At 36.4% G+C, this 17,398-nt stretch overlaps 4 protein-coding genes across 4 annotated transcripts; 3 read left to right on the forward strand and 1 right to left on the reverse strand.

Moving 5' to 3' along the window:
* Positions 1 to 1,151: 1,151 nt before the first annotated feature.
* Positions 1,152 to 2,027, forward strand: ZSF1 (Zsf1p; the record flags this gene model as incomplete). Its single annotated transcript, XM_015610398.1, has 1 exon — positions 1,152 to 2,027. One exon carries the CDS (start codon positions 1,152 to 1,154, stop codon positions 2,025 to 2,027), a length of 876 nt encoding a protein of 291 aa, XP_015468781.1.
* Positions 2,028 to 2,994: 967 nt separating this feature from the next.
* Positions 2,995 to 11,208, forward strand: GCN1 (Gcn1p; the record flags this gene model as incomplete). Its single annotated transcript, XM_015610399.1, has 1 exon — positions 2,995 to 11,208. The coding sequence occupies one exon, from the start codon at positions 2,995 to 2,997 to the stop codon at positions 11,206 to 11,208; it is 8,214 nt and encodes a 2,737-aa protein (XP_015468782.1).
* Positions 11,209 to 11,515: 307 nt separating this feature from the next.
* AC631_01570 (uncharacterized protein) lies at positions 11,516 to 12,853 on the reverse strand (the record flags this gene model as incomplete). Its single annotated transcript, XM_015610400.1, has 1 exon — positions 11,516 to 12,853. The coding sequence occupies one exon, from the start codon at positions 12,851 to 12,853 to the stop codon at positions 11,516 to 11,518; it is 1,338 nt and encodes a 445-aa protein (XP_015468783.1).
* A 2,458-nt stretch (positions 12,854 to 15,311) lies between these two features.
* Positions 15,312 to 17,192, forward strand: AC631_01571 (uncharacterized protein; the record flags this gene model as incomplete). The annotated part of the gene is made up of 1 exon (XM_015610401.1): positions 15,312 to 17,192. The coding sequence occupies one exon, from the start codon at positions 15,312 to 15,314 to the stop codon at positions 17,190 to 17,192; it is 1,881 nt and encodes a 626-aa protein (XP_015468784.1).
* Between the last annotated feature and the right edge of the window lie 206 nt (positions 17,193 to 17,398).

Raw genomic sequence — 17,398 nt, forward strand, 5'->3', positions numbered from 1 at the left:
CGACCCAGACATCTCTGGCGTTAGGAGGTGCACGTGTAGACATCTGGCATATTTCGCGGCGTTGATTCTCCGAATTCGGGCCTCCCGCTGGGCCCCGACTATCGCACAATTTACTATTTATGCTATCTGGAAAAACTCGGACTTACATCTTCTGTTATCATGCGGTGGAGATATGTGATTATGTAATCCTCCATCGCAAGAGGAGTATTCTTAACCCACCTGCAAAAATGTCCCCACTACCAGTTCCGGAAGATATAGGGTGGTCTCTACATATATCGAAACCCTTATCTCGGTCAGCTCGGCGAGGGTGGGGCCGAGGGCAGATTGCATTGTTCGTCGAATGAATATTCATCCACACTCTCTAACCGCTAATCATGTCATTTCTTGAGTTGTATTCATACCCGAGTTTTTATGGCTAATTGGTACCATTAACTAGAAATATCGAGTGATTTAAGCATATCCGCGCCTATTTTCAAACAGGCCACCTCTAACTATCGTACGCATCTACTTACTTGTATACAAGTTATGTAAACATCGTGCCACAGATTCTATTTCTCTCCCAGCTCACGATAGTCACTACATGTAAAATGGCATTGAATATCACTAAAAACTATACACTACACACCTATTGCCATATTCGGAAAACTATCCACGATTTGGCTCAAAGAGACTATTAAATGGAGAAACTAAAATATGCTTATGGGGGTACGGCTTGTGTAATGTTGTATTTTTGATTCTCCGCTTATAGTCGTTTTTTGTACGCAGTAAGCCCTACTCCAATTAAATCTCCAAAAAGTATTGTGCAAAATTTTCATAGTATAACGTGCCATATTAATCGGAGTCGACAAGACATTTGCATGCTTACCCCATTTAGCCGCAGACTGTAGAAGGGTTTTTGTTATGGGTTTGGTAGTTTGTGTAGCAATTCTTATTGCTCAACATTATCAGTCGTTCTACCCTCCCCTTACGAGGAAAAAAAATCCTTTAGCTCCGATGCGGAACATTTAACTAACGGCTTAATATAAATAATTGCAAATACCCAAGCATTTTTATATCAGTGATATATTTCTGAGGTATACTTTTAATATTATTTTCATTTATACATAACATATTGCAAATATATATATATCAAAATACAACTATAACAAAAAATGACTGTATTTCACCATGTGCCATTGCAGATGTTGCAATTAAATGATAACATGATGGGCTACCCTCAAGTGAACAACGAACAGTATCAGAAGCTCGGGGCCGTAAGTCTCGGAGCTGTTGAAAGGACAGAAATGGATGTTGGAGCTGTGAAAGGCGACCTTTTAGCAGATTTATGGCTGATGCCATCCAGCCACGATTGCGCATCTTCAGCGTCTAGTACCCCTAGTTCGTCGTCACCTAGTCATAATAAAATGTGGAAATCACCAGCTCTGGTAACACCACCATTGATGAGCCAGACAAATGGAAATTATGGGTACTTAGCGGGCAGGGGAGTTGTCCCTCAAGCTAATTGTGGGTTGAGAGACAGTATAGAGTATAAGCCAATCTCTGGCAACACGGCTTTCAATGATTTGCCAGCATTGACAGAAGAGAATTTGATGTACAGCACAAATACTAGTACGTTTGTTTATCCTGGTAGAAGCTCCTCTTTGTCAGACCATTCAGACGAGATTTTCAATTTCGAACAACAACAATTTCAACAACAACAATTTCAACAACAGCAACAGCAACAAAAGCAACAACAACAGGCATTATTGAACCAACAGGCTGCTCAGTGTCCCAGCATTCAACAGACACAACAACAGAAGAACAAACAATTGAATGTGAATACACAATTGTACAAGACTGAATTATGTGCTTCTTACATTAAGATGGGAATCTGTCCTTACGGAAATAAATGTCAATTCGCTCATGGTGAGAATGAGCTTAAGTCTGTATCCAGACCTCCAAAATGGAGATCAAAGCCTTGTGCTAATTGGTCCAAGTTTGGCTCATGCCGTTACGGCAACAGATGTTGCTTCAAACACGGAGAATAGATAGTTATGTTGGTCATTAAAAAGAATGTTTTGTTAAACAAAAGAGTACAGTTATGAGTTCATTTGGAGTCTAGTTAGTGCAACTAGACTAGTTTATTTATTATATGATTATTTATTGTTATCCAGGTGATGATATATCTACTTGGTTTATGATATTCATGGGGTTCTAGATATTTATTATTAATGTTAGTTTTGGTTTAGTTGTAAAATCTAGTAAAAAAGTTAGTTTATATATACTATAATTAGCAATGTATTTAATAAAAGTATTGTATTATTGATTATGAATTGTAACAATATTCGTACAACCTTTGTCCTATTGTCTTTTCACCCTTATCCCTTATGAGTTTTCGACATAATGCATATCAGCGAATGTCACTAGATGCACATAAAATTTCACTTAAAAACGGCTCACATGAGTTAGCTTACTCTTTACTCGTCACTACATGGTACACTAACTGATCACTCACGATTATTGAGATAAGAGGTGTAAGTATAGCCTATGCTTAGTCTATTCTCTCAATGATAGACTTAACCTTACTACAATTTCTATATATAGAATAAAATATGATCAACATTTCCAGTCTCAGATATTTATAAACATCATTATTATGTGGTGATGTGACCATGATGTTATCCACAGCGCCCTCTAATATACCCAAAAGAATATAATAGTGAGTAAAAATTGCTGCAACGGATGTATTAACTATAGCCTCTCTTCATCGACTGGTATAGTTGATAAAGAAAAAGACTTAAAACGGGAAATTTTTGTAGTTTAATGCTCTATTTATACTGAAAGAGCCAACGTTAAAATTTGCCGGGTAACGTACTTGAAATTTTGGCTTGGTTTCTACACGCAATAGTATTTTTTTTCAATTTAGACTACTCATAGAGCGTTAACTAAAGACTATTATAGAATATAGAGTCAAGATCCGAAGAGACGTTTATTTTCAAATTAGATTTTGAAATAATGACTTCAGACACTGACGTTACCTGGGATCAATTGTCAAATATTTATGAAAAAGAGATATTTGACTCGTTGACCAGTAGAAGAATACCATTTTTACGAAAAATTCAACTTCTTTTGGATACTAATAAGATAACCGATGATAAACAAGAATTACTAGAATTATGTCAAACATTATTAAAAACATATAATTACTACCAGGATGTTAATTCAAGAAATGAGTTGCTAAAGACCTTAGAAAAGATTATTGTATTCAAGAATGAGCTTTTACCTATTTTTATTAAATTTATTTATGACATTGCAGTCAAAGAAAAGTCAATGGCTGTTACAGATTACTTAACTTTATTGAGTTGGATTAATAAATTAAGTATTATAATTGCTGATTTAGGAGTCAGCAAACAAGAGTTGATTGAAAAAGTAGTATTGAGTCAGGCTTACTTATTTAAGAATTGCGTCAATACAATTCTCAATGAAAGTAATCAAAGTTTCCAGCACAGAAGAAGAATCAACGATTCTGTATTCTCGTCTACCAAATATTCTATTACGCATACTTTTGTTAAGCTGGATGGTTCTACCAAGGTTATTGATAATTATATTACTGCACTTATCTCTCCTACAAATAAAGTTTCTCCAACTGTTGTGATTTCTTATTTAGGAGTTTTATCAGATGCAATTGTGGATGCACTTCCAACATATCCAGGCCTCTTAGATCATTTCACTAAATCCGGTGGAAGTACAAAGTCTTCGATTTTGGATTACTATACCAATCAAGTGTTATTGAATAAGGTACCTCCTCATGATTATGCCTTGAAATTGTTCGGGAAATATATCAAATCTTGTGTTAATGAAGATGATTTTAATACTGTTATTGCACCAGTATTAGATAAGGCGATTTTAAGATCTTCAGAAGTTTCGTTTGGTCATTTAATTCCAAGGCTCTTCGAATTTTTGAGTAAGGACATTGATTTAAGTAATACTTTAGTTAATACAAAACTTTTGAATAACTTTTTGAATGCATTTAAATCTCCTAAAGAATTAACAAGAAGTGGTGCATTTAATTCAATACAATTTTTGATTAATAACCATTTCTGGAATTCTTCTGACGATACATTCACCAAGTTGGTGGATGAATGTTTAAAGTCTTTTAAAAGTACCTCAAATAATGAATCAAAATACTTAATTGTTAAGATATTATCAATGCTTAAGTTTAAAAATAAAGGTATATCCTTACAAATATTAAATGGCTTATTACCGTTTGTATCCAAAGATCAAAATGAAATTTCATTAACTGGTTTAATTAATACATTCACAAACCATTATTTGGACATAATTGCCAATAATGAAGAAATTTCAGAAGAGGATAATTCTAAATTTGTCAATCAATTTAAGCTCGGTTTGAGTGATAAAAAAGTACAATTGAGGCGTATCTGGTATCTTGAATTAGGTGCATATGTATATAATACCATTGAAATCGTTCGTAATGACACATTTTTACAACTAATTGAAACCTTATATCCAATTTTGGCTAATTCAATCGAAGAAGCTCAGCAAGCTCCTTTGCCTACAATTGCTAATAAGGGTATATCGTGTTCATACGTTGTCATAGCCTTAAGTTCATTAGTCAAAAAGAGCAATTCAAAGGTCATTAATGATGAAAAGATTTTCGTTAATTCTTTGCATAATACTGAGAAACCATCAATTTTGACAAGTTCAAAGGTTATTACAAAATTATCGAACCCGAGCGAGAATATCTGGCTTTTAAGAGCTTTAAAGGAATCTGCTAGCTATATTGTCCTGCTTGATCAAGAAGACAAGGATGCATATGGACTTGCTTGGATTTATTTAGCAATTTCAAAGAATATTTCTTATGACTTAAGACTTCAATGCCTAGAGTTAATGGAACATTGCTTGAATGAGAATGAAAAAGAGTTTAGTGATTTAATTATAAATTCGATTTATACTGTCTTGATTGACTCCGATAATCAAAAAGATCAAGAAGTATTTAGTTATAATTTCAAATTTTTATCTCCAGTCTTTTCGGTTATAACTCAATTAAAGAATCAAGGCGTCTCAAAAGCGAATTTGCAAAAGCTATTGGTTGCCGCAAATCATAGTTTGATTCCAATTAGAAACGAATGGGTAGGACTTTGTCAAAGATCAAATATTGATGTAGGTGATCTAGTTCAAGATAATGCTGATGATATATTTACATCCACATTGGAATTCCTTAAAGCCAACACATTTACAGGATTCGTATACAAAGCAGCTATTAAATCAATGAGTATGATTTCTTTTATAAAACCAGAAATTTTTGGAGCAAAAGTATCAGCCTTGATATCGTCAGATCTTGACATTGATAAAATTGCTAATATTGATGACCAAGCAATCAAAATTTGGCAGGGTATTGATGGTGTCTTAGTCTTTGATGTTCTTAATGGTAATTCTGATTCAAAGAAGAACGATGATAAAAATACCAAGGATTACGAGACTAGGAAATGGGAAGAGGAAATGAGGAAAGAATTAGCAAATAAAAATAAGGGAAAAACTACTAAAAAGTTAACCAAAGAAGAGCAATCCCTTGTAAACGAGCAATTGAACAAGGAATCTAATATTCGTAAAGAAGTCCAAATATTGGTTAACGATTTTCACCGCGGAATCGACATTGTTAACGACTTGGTTTCTAATGCAATTCAAGTTGATAATGGGGCTGCACATTGGTATCCTGTGGCTATTACTAAGATCCTCATATTAACTGAAAGTGAAATTATTCGTCGTTTGTTGCATGATTTAGCCCTAGAGTCAATTTTGCGCTTAGCTGATTTGATCTCACCAAGGTTAGGTTTATTGAAAGGATTCGTAGGTGTCGCCATTTTAAGGCTTAATAAAGTCCAAGGATTAAAAGAAAATTTGTTAGAAGAACCTATTTTAAGTTTAACTTCAAGAATATTATTTAGGATTAAGTTTCTCTCTGATCAGAACCCATTAGATTCGCTTTCATTATCATATATCTTGCCATTATTGACTAAGGTTCTTGAAAATGGTAAGACTGTGGCTATGAAAAATGCAACCAAGCAAAAAGTTACATCGGAATTTGTGGAAGAAGATCCAGAGGAAGAGCAACTATTGTTGGCTATTGAAATAATTTCCTCTCATGCAGAAGTTTTTGAGGATGATACTATCCCAAGGCAAAAGATTTTGGAAGTATTATTATCGCTAATGAAGCTACCTTCAAAAGCGAAATTGTCTAAGGAATGCTTTTTAGCTATGTGCCAACATATTTCTGTTAGTATTACTGAAACAGATCTAAGAATACTTTTTGACAATATCATTTCACCTGAAGTATTTGTTAGAAATACAATCTTGGAAGGTATTGATTCTGAATTTGATTTAACTACTGAAATGACATATTCCAATGAATTATGGATTGCTATACATGATAACGATCCAAATACTGCTGAGCTAGCAAAAACAATTTGGGAAGATAACAATTTCAAACTTGAGCAAGATGCACCAACTCGATTATTGCAATATACCGGCAATAAGGATTCAGGCTTAAGGTTATCTATAGCGAATGCGATTTATTCGTCCGTGTCTGAATTACTTGCTAGCAACAGAGATATTTTTGAAGATACATTGAACCAACTAATTGACCTCTACCACGTAAAAAAGAACCCTCCACCGCCTGCATTGGACAGATTTGGTTTAGTGATTAAATCTTCTTTCGATCAAAGAGACACCTGGGAGGAAAGATCAACGATTGCATTAACTATAAAATTGATGAGTCCCTTCTTTGAAAAGCACTCAATCGAGAAATTGTTTAAATTTTTGGTAGATGAAAAGGCTTTAGGTGATAAGGAAGATTTGGTTCGCCAAGAATTACAGGAAGCTGGTATTGAAGTTATTAAGAAACATGGATATACTAACATTGAAGTTTTGATTCCAATTTTTGAAGCTTGTCTTGCTGCAAAGGATGATGGCTCAAAAACACAAGATAATATAAGAGAATGCGTGATTATCTTATATGGTGCATTGGCACGTCATTTGGATGAGTCAGATTCGAGGTTGAATTTGATTGTGGACAGATTAATTAAAACTCTCGATACCCCATCCGAGGACGTTCAGTATGCGATCTCTGAGTGCATTGCCCCATTGGTTCCTTCATTTACTCCAAAATTGCAGCATTATTTTGATATTTTATTTGAGAAGTTATTTGAAGGTAAAACAATGGCTTCAAGACGTGGTGGAGCGTATGGTATTTCAGGTTTAGTTAAAGGTTCGGGTATTAAATCATTATCCACGTATGATATCATAAGAAACTTAACCGATGCTGCAGACGACAAAAAGAACTCGCAACGCAGAGAAGGTGTTTCATTTGCATTTGAATGCTTATCTCAGAGCTTGGGAAAATTTTTTGAACCTTATGTGATCGAAATTTTACCTATTCTCTTGAAATCATTAGGTGACCAAGTGCCGGAGGTTAGGGAGGCTACGGATTCTGCTGCAAAACAAATTATGAAAAATACCACCAGTTTTGGTGTTAAAAAGTTGATTCCTGTTGCAATTTCTAACTTGGATGAGATTGCATGGAGATCTAAGAAGGGTTCAGTCGAATTATTAGGTTCTATGGCTTATTTGGATCCTACCCAGTTATCTTCATCTTTATCTACTATTGTACCTGAAATTGTTGGTGTATTAAATGATACCCATAAAGAAGTGAGAAAAGCTGCTGATCAAGCTTTGAAAAGGTTTGGTGAAGTTATTCGTAACCCCGAAATCCAAGCTATTGTCCCAGATTTAATCAATGCCATCGGTGATCCAACTAAATTCACTGAAGCTGCTCTAGATAAATTAATTCAAACTCAATTTGTGCATTATATTGATGGTCCCTCTTTAGCTCTTATAATCCATGTTATTCATAGAGGTATGAAGGACAGGTCTGCTGCGACGAAGAAAAAAGCTTGTCAAATTGTCGGTAACATGGCAATTTTAGTGGATAGTAAAGATCTTCGCCCATACTTGTCTGCTTTAGTTGGGGAGTTAGAAGTTGCTATGGTAGATCCAGTGCCGGCAACAAGATCAACTGCTGCTCGTGCATTAGGTTCCTTAGTTGAAAAATTAGGGGAGGAACAATTCCCCGATTTGATTCCTCGTCTATTAGACACATTGAGAGATGAAACGAAGGCCGGAGATAGACTTGGTTCTGCCCAGGCCCTTTCAGAGGTTATCTGTGGTCTAGGTATTAATAAATTGGAAGAATTACTACCAGATATCTTATCATGTGCATCATCTCCTCGTAATTACATTCGTGCTGGTTTTATGCCTTTATTATTATTCTTACCTGTCTGTTTTGGTTCTCAATTTTCTCCATATTTAAATCGTATTATTCCGCCTATTTTGTCAGGTTTGGCTGATACAGATGAAGAAATCAGAGATACCGCTTTAAGAGCTGGTAGGTTGATCGTCAAGAACTATGCTAAGAAGGCAGTTGATTTATTATTGCCTGAACTAGAAATTGGATTGTCAGACACTAACTACCGTATTCGTCTTTCTTCTGTCGAACTCACTGGTGACTTATTATTCCAAGTCACTGGTATTTCAGGTAAGAGTGAACTTACAGAAGAAGTTTCTGAATATTCCGGTGAAGTTAACAAGACCCTTATTGAAGTACTTGGCCAGGAGCGCCGTGATCGTATTTTATCATTATTATTTGTATGCCGTTCTGATGTTGCAGGTATTGTTCGTAGTGCAGCTGTTGATATCTGGAAAGCATTGGTTGCAAATACTCCAAGGACTGTCAAGGAAATTTTACCATCTTTGACCCAGATAATTGTTCGTCGTTTAGCATCCTCAGATGAAGAGCAACGTACGATTGCAGCTCAAACTCTTGGAGAGATGGTTCGTCGGGTTGGTGCGAATGCATTGGCACAATTATTACCTACTTTGCAATCATCGTTGGTATCTGGTGATAATGATGCTAAACAAGGAATTTGTATCGCACTCTCTGAATTGATTAAATCGACACAATATGATGGTCTTGTTGAGTATCAAAATATATTTATCAGCATCATTCGTGATGCTCTTGTTGACCCTGCTACAGGGGTCAGAGAGGCTGCTGCAGAAGCATTCAAAGCCTTACAAGAGGAACTTGGCAAGGTCGTTATTGATGAAATCTTGCCTTATCTTTTGAACATGTTAGAATCTGATAATACAGAGAATGCATTATTAGCTTTGCAAGATATAATGGCTACAAAGGCAGATGTTATTTTCCCAATATTGATACCAACCTTGTTATCTCCTCCTATCGACGCATTTAAGGCTAGAGCACTTTCTTCCTTGGCCTCTGTTGCTGGACCTGCCTTGTATAAGCGCTTGTCACTTATTATCAATACTTTAGTTACGGCAGTTATCGAATCCAAGAACGAATCAGAAGCCTCTCAAGATGAAATTAAATCTTCGTTTGATAAAATTTTATTGGCAATTGATGATGATGAAGGAGTCCACCCATTAATGCAACAATTATTGTCTTTGGTTAAGCATGAAGATGCTGCTAAGAGAGCGGTAATCTATGAACGCTTAGGCTCATTTTTCACACATACTAATCTTGATTATACTATTTACATACAAGATATGGTATCGCAATTCATTCTTTCTTTGGGTGATAGATCACCTGAAGTAGTGAAGGGTAGCTTCGATGCATTATCTGCGTTAGTTAAAAGACAAAGTAAGGAATCTCTTGAAAGGCTTATTAAACCTGCACGTCAAGCCTTAAGCATTACAGGTGTTAGAGGTGAAGAATTAGCTGCGTTCACATTACCAAGAGGACCAAATTGTATATTACCAATTTTCTCGCATGGTTTGATGTATGGTAATAGTGATCAGAGAGAAATGTCTGCACTTGCTATAGCAGACATCATTGATAAAACACCAGCTGCAAATTTGAAACCATTTGCTACTACTATCACTGGTCCATTAATTCGTGTTATAGGTGAGCGTGTGTCCTCTGATATTAAGGCTGGTATTTTATATGCTTTAACCAGTTTACTTTCTAAGATTCCACAGTTTTTACGTCCATTTATTCCTCAATTACAGAGGACTTTTGTGAGATCCTTGTCAGATCCACAAAACGATGCATTACGTTCTAGGGCTGTTGTTGCTTTAGGTACATTGATAGAACATCAGCCTAGAGTAGATTCCTTAGTTACTGAGTTAGTGACTGGAGCAAGAAATGCCACCGAACAAGGCGTCAAGACTGCCATGTTGAAAGGTATGTTAGAAGTTGTCAGCAAGGCTGGTAAAAATATGAATGAAGCTTCCAAGACTTCTATTTTGTCTTTAGTAGAAGATGAGATTACTCTTGTTAGTGATAAGTCGGCTGTTTCGTATGCTAGATTAATCGGTTCGTTATCACAAATTTTGTCTGCCGAAGAAGCTACGGTTATACTTAAATCTAAAATTTTGGAAAAACAAAATGATGTTAATGTTGATAATCACAAATTTGCTATATTGGCTATTAATTCCTTCTTGAAAGATGCTCCACACCATATCTTCCAGACGGGATTATTAGATGAGATTGTCACATTTATAATTAATTGTTCCAATTCTTCGAACGATTACATTAGTGCTAATGCAACTGTTGCGATTGGTAAATTGTGCTTGTTGTTGAAAGAGACTAAATCACCAGTCACATCTAGCACGATTGTAAGCGAGAATCAGTTTGAGATTGATGATGACAATATACACAAATTAGTGGAACAGTTGGCAACGAATATGGTTAAGCCAAATTCAAATTCACCTGATACTAGAAGATTATCATTAGTGATAGTAAGAACTATTGCTAGATTCAAGTATCAAGAATTAGTCAAACCATTTTATGACCTTTTGGTTCCATCTGTTTTTACATGTGTTCGTGACACAATTATTCCAATTAAATTAGCAGCTGAAAAAGCGTACATTGCTGTCTTCAATTTGGTAGATGACGAACAAATGAATGACTTTAATGAATGGTTCAACAGCAAACAATCTAATATATCTGGGGTTGTTGGAATATCTATTATTCCAAGATCCATCGGTGATTATACGAAGAGGGTTGCCACAAGATTGGCCGGTGTTGAGAGAGAGAGAATTGAAGCAGGTGGTGATGAAGAGACTTTATACTCAGATAGAATTGAAGACGAAAGTGAAGTCTGGGCCATCGGCGGAGTAGATTTATCAAAGTAGTTATACTTGATCCAGAACTTTCTATCTAAATAAATATGTATTATAGAATATATTTTGTTAATTGAATACAGTATCTAAAGTGTTGTAAGAATTTAGCATGTGCAATTTTTTCATTTCTATTGCCTCCTGAATGCAACTGAATATGCCTCCACGTTTCGCTGATGAGATGAAATTTTTAATCGGAGAAAAGGATTTCCATGCATACATTCTGTTCGGTGTTAACCGCATCATATTGATTAAACCTTACTTACTATACAGTAATACTATTACACTATTTTACATATCAAAACTATTACGGGATCAGTGATCAATAATGACGTCCTTCACCATTATTAGAAGGAAATGGCGCACTTTTGATTGTGGAACCCATATCAAATGAAGCATTGATAGATTGCATTGGCAAATTAGTAGGCAAATCCAATTTCAAACTTCTTAATGGGGGTAAGCTATTATCATCCTTAAAGCTGTTTCTATCAAAAGCATTATGTGGCGGTGGTGGTGGAGACGAATTGTTCTGTCTTGGTATAAAACCACCATCAGTGTTAACATTATTCGAGGATGATGCCATCATTAACGAAGCTAAATTGGTGGAACTATTATTAGCGGATATTATAGGAGTTGTAGTAGATGATAAACCAAGCACGGGGGAGTTAGGTAAAGTGAAATGTTTGCTATTGTCAGGAGAATTAGGTCTTGATTTCTTCAACCTCTGTTTCACGTAATCGAAATCAGAATCCTGTAAGGCATGCGAATTCTGGGGCACCGGGTTTAATGGTGTCATCCTTTGCAAAACAGACAAAGCATTAGTGTGGCCTTTACCCGCTAATGTAGTTGAGCTCTTAGAATGACGCTTGTTAGAAGACATCATAGCCACATTAGATAAATATTGTAAATTGTTCGTAGAGCTGGATGAGTTTATTGACTTTGGAGCAGCTACCGAAAATGGAACTGTTTTACCGTTATTGAAGTAGTCCGTCAATGATGGTAATGACTTGGAGTTTAAGTTTTCCAACTCTTCCGAAGCTGCAGACGCCAAAATATCGATATTCTTTTGCGCATTTGATACCGTGGCATGAGAGGTACAATCATCCAGAGGCGGCGTACTCTGCATTTCATCTTCACTGTTTTCTGATTTGTTATCCTTATTAGTAAAATCATCAGAATTATGAGACTTATTTTTTCCCAACAGGTTCGATGAAAACGATGACTCCGAACTATTCACCTTTAGAGGCGGTCCAAGAGCACTACGTACCTGTTTTATCGATTCATCCAGTTCTCCATTTTCCGATTTAATATGTCCCGGTTGTGTTTTTTCTTGAATTATTTGTATTTCTTCGTGGGATTGGTCTGACTGGTCTGCTTTTGGAGTTTGCGGGGGTACCGGTATTTTTTGCTGAGATTTACTCAAGTTCTTGTTTCGACGTGAATTGGGATTAGTATGGATCCTGGAGTGCCTAGTAAGCTCGTCTGAACGACTGAATTTCTTAAAACATCCGGGAAATGAACAGCTGTGGGGCTTCTCCCCCGTATGGGTTCTTATGTGTCTTGTTTGGTGTTCGAGTCGGTGAAATGCCTTGTCACACATTGTGCACTTGTAAGGCCTGCTGGACGGATCCTTTCGCTTTTCTTGGGTCTTTGTAGTCATGTTGGACTGTCTATTTTATCGCACCTTATGCCGCGGTGACTTGTTCAGCTCAATATTAATGGATGTGAAATTTCAACACTTAAAATATCTTAGCAGGTTATTCTTCTTGTATCAATAGATACCGTTTTGGTCCAGATATACTAACTGCTTCTAAAAAGTACAGATTTTGTACTCCAAAACTAAATATAACTGAGATAAAAAAATTTTATATTCTGTAAGAAAAATTTGAAAATAGAGGGGACATCAGAAAAAAATTTAAGCCTTTTTTCCTAATGAGCGAACTATCACCATATATATACTGCGGAAAATCTCCAATTAAGCATACAATACTACTAACTATATACGCTGTAGTGCCGAGCTACGTTGGACACCCCACTAATTTATAAGTGTGTAATCAGTGGGGTGTAACATATAGATATACCGATACATTTTTAACTCTACTCAAATTATATATTGTTGTTATGAATCTAAGGTTATGGGGATATGTGAAGCACCTGGAACGTTCCCAAATCGAAAACCCGGGGAGCGATGGATTCTGGTGGTGCGCCATTTTTACCAGTTTTTGGTACCCAGAAACGTAAATAGTGGTGCGATAAGTTGCATACTGTTTTTAGCGAAGGAACGCAGTGAACCGTGGCAAACGACAGCTCACCGGTCGGTGCAGCGCCGACTCGGGAGAATTCTGGGGAACCACAGCTATTATTGGGGAAAGCACGCGACATTTTCGAATTAACGACATGGTCTCAATATTTGGGGAACAATAGCTGGGAAATTGCGCTAAAATTGTTGATTAGCCAGAAAGGAAGTACAGAAATAGACTTAAAACACTCGCAGATTATGACGCAGAGGTATAATTAGGGTAACTACAGGGTTTGGACTGATTGAAAAGGGGTATTGGCTGGCCAGAGGCTAATGTGGTTAGCGCTTATTAAGGTTCTAAAAAGCAAGTACGTCTGTAAAATGGAGATAAGCAACTGTAGCTAAGAATAGAAATGTACATGGAGAGGCAGTCCAAAGACATGTAGAAGAACATTATTGGAATATGCACTGAATATTATGTTACTCTAGAATATAACAGCAAGCCGATTGTGTGATACAGCTAACCTATATGCAGACATGGGCTCTGCTATGCTAATAGAAGAATAGGGATGGCTCTTCATATGCAATTTTGACTTGCTCTTAATCACAGATAGTCATAAATAGAAACTACGGGAGAGCCTGATACTGCTATCCTAAGGGCATCGGTGATTCGTAATGAGAGTAAGAGTATATGATACGATTATCAAGCAATTTAGCTAACCAGTATAGTCGCCAAGACAGAAATGTGTCTAGACCATGCGCCTAATCGATGACAACATGAAATTTTCATTTGTTTAATAGTATATTAGAGAAGGCCAGACGGGTTATTGGTTTTCACGATAGGTGGAGGGTCGCGTGCCCGACTCCCCATACTGCGTTTACTACCTTCATGGTCTCCAATTTTCGGTCAGAAGGATAATATCCCCACATTACGTTTGCATCCACAGACAACATAGTTACATGGCCTAGTTCAAGGAGTATTAATCATCAAAATGTGGTTGGGGATAAAATCCATTGTAGATGTTTCGGATGAATGCATTGTATACTTCACTAATGCTATACTTGCTTGATTATTTGATGATTATTGTATGACTGTTACGTCTTGCAGGCGTATGAAGCAAACGCGCACATAAGCATCAGTTGCATCCCAGGTCCTTAGAGTAGCATTCTCCACTGCCTATATCGCTTCTCCAACTGACTCCCCGTCTTTATTGCGGGCAACACTGCGGGCAATTTTGCCCCATACACAAATCGAACGCGAGTTTTTCCGAACTCCACTTACTATTACTAATGATTCATCACCACCTGAAAGTTACTTGTAGTCTTACTCTTATTTAGAGTACAGAAGTCAGTTCTATCGTAGATGATAGTGTTCAGGCCCCACATTTTGATGGAATTGCCACCCTATCCATTCGACCGCAAATTTACTTCAGATTAGCCTGACTGGTGTCTCCACTACTATGTCACCACTGCTCTCTAGCACACGATAATCCACTAGGATCAGAAGCAAAACAGGGACACTGGCATGTCCGCAAGCTTTCCAAGATTTATCAGATTAAATTCATCCGCTACCTTGATGTTTGCAACCTCATTCAAGCGATATGTCTTTGAAGTTGGAAGTTAATTTTGGTATATACACGCTTTGTGATTATTTGCAGCCATTAATGTTATTCTGTGGTTATAAAACAGTGATAGATTAGTATTTTTGGAAAAAGGTATATTTGTAGAATTACGAATAGTCAAACTTTCGGATTAAAATCAAATTTATTAGCAGCGGCTATTAAACAAGTAGTCAAAAGTCACGAAGCCAGAACAAAACGAGGCCTTATAGATTTAGCTCATATAAATAACTAACTAAAACTCCCTAATTTTTAGAGACATGCAAAAAAAGCAGTACATGGACCAGAGATCCATATCACCAGTATTAGAATCGGGGGTGTATGAACACGAGTCTGATTACATGGAAGAAGGTGAGGAAAGCACTTTAGCGATGTTTAACCAACTATTTATTGACTCAAACAAATTAGCCGCCGTCGACGAAAACGAAAACACTGACGGTAATAGCAACGAAGGGGACGTAGAAGAAGAAATTCCAGGAGAAGGAGTTGTCCAAAACATCGGATTAAATGCGAAGGGTGCTAATTCTGAGAGTGATCACGATGACTCTGAGGGGCATAGTGAACGTAATGAAAGCGGTGATCGAGAGGAAAACAAAGAAAATTGCGACCCAAATCAAGGAGATGGTAAGATTGCAAGTGACCAGCCTCTTGCGAGAGGGAGACCATCTAGTTGCGTATTTGTTGCTAGTCTTTGCTCTAGTAGAAGTGATGACGAGCTTTGTGTGTCTGTAACTAAGCATTTTGCACAATGGGGCAAATTATCAACTGTGAAAGTGCTCCGTGATCCGGCTAACAGGCCATATGCCTTTGTTCAGTATACCAATGACAAAGATTCGAAAACGGCCATTTCGAAGGGCCACAACTCGGTATTGAATGGCAGGAACTTAAGATGTGAAGCGGCAAAAGTTAACAGGACCTTATTTATTTCTTCCAAGTTCTTGAAAACAGAGAAGGGATTCAAAGATGCTTTAGAAGAATTTGGAGAGATCGAACAATTGATCCCAAGTGATGAATTTGGCAATGTCAAGTCAAACAAGCCAAATATTAAGAGTTCAAAGCATTGGTTCTGCAAGTATGTTTATCGTGATGACGCTATTAGAGCATTTGCTAATCTAAGTGAAAATAACCTATTTCATATTGAATGGGCCCAAAATATTGAAACCTTCAGTAGCAATAAAAGTCACACCAATCACAACTTGTCAAAGCAAGAAGAAAATAAAATGAAGTTTGATAAGTTTTCTGTCTTTGTTGGCCAATTGAGCTCCTCCGTAACAGAAGATGAGCTAATTAATAGATTTAAGCGTCATGGTAAAATTGAGGAAGTCACCATCATTAAAAAGACTTCCAATACATTTGGCTTTGTTAAGTATAAGGAAGAGGCAAGTGCAGCAAGTGCTGTCGAAAGAGAAAATCATTCTATGTTTAAAGATAGGACAATGCATGTTCAGTATAGAGAATTGCATTCAAATACCTTGAAGCATTCACCTAAAGCTCAAGGAATTGCATTAGCACCCCCTCCAATTAATTTAAAGAAAAGATCTATCTTAGGCACAAAAAAGACTTCTGATTTCAGAAAGATTTCACCATTCAACCACCACTTATACCCAATGCCTATCCCAATACCAACAAAGAAAAATTTCAACAGCTACACTACAAATAATGCTAAACAAAGAAACGTAACCAATCCATATAATTCAAACTCTATAGGAAAACGAAAATACTCTAAGTTTGGTGATGTTTATGATAAATTGAAACCGGAAATTAAGGAAGATTCACCTACACCGCCTGAAAGTGTTCAAACGTATGATTCGCATACAATTACCAAAAGTGGTTACTCTCCTTCAAGTGCTGTGAATAGTGAAAGATCGGATTATGTGGCATCAGGAGGAGGAAATAAGAATCTGAAAAATTCCAGTAACAAAACTAAGAATATACCATATTTTTATTATATTCCAACTAATGAAGTAGCATCTGGTTCAAATTCGGGTTATTATAATCCATATCAATATTTTATTCCATATGAAGCATCACCAGAATATCAATCTCAAAACGGTTATGGAATACCATTCCCAATGTATTATCCACCCACAAATAATGATCAAGAATTCAACTTTGAAGATTCATTCGAAACTCCTAATTGAAACCACTTGCTGTGTGATATTTTACTCGATTTTCCCATTATTTTAGAATATGCTAATATGAAATAGTTTATATACTTATTTATGATTAATTTTATGATAAATACTCAATTGATAACAAATGCGCATTTAAGGCTCCACAAATAAACTTTGATTAATTTGAACCAAATTATAAGAACAAGTACAGTCTTAAATAATGCGATGTATTC

This window comes from Debaryomyces fabryi, assembly GCF_001447935.2.
Source record: "Debaryomyces fabryi strain CBS 789 chromosome Unknown contig00022, whole genome shotgun sequence".
Lineage (NCBI taxonomy): Eukaryota > Fungi > Ascomycota > Pichiomycetes > Serinales > Debaryomycetaceae > Debaryomyces > Debaryomyces fabryi.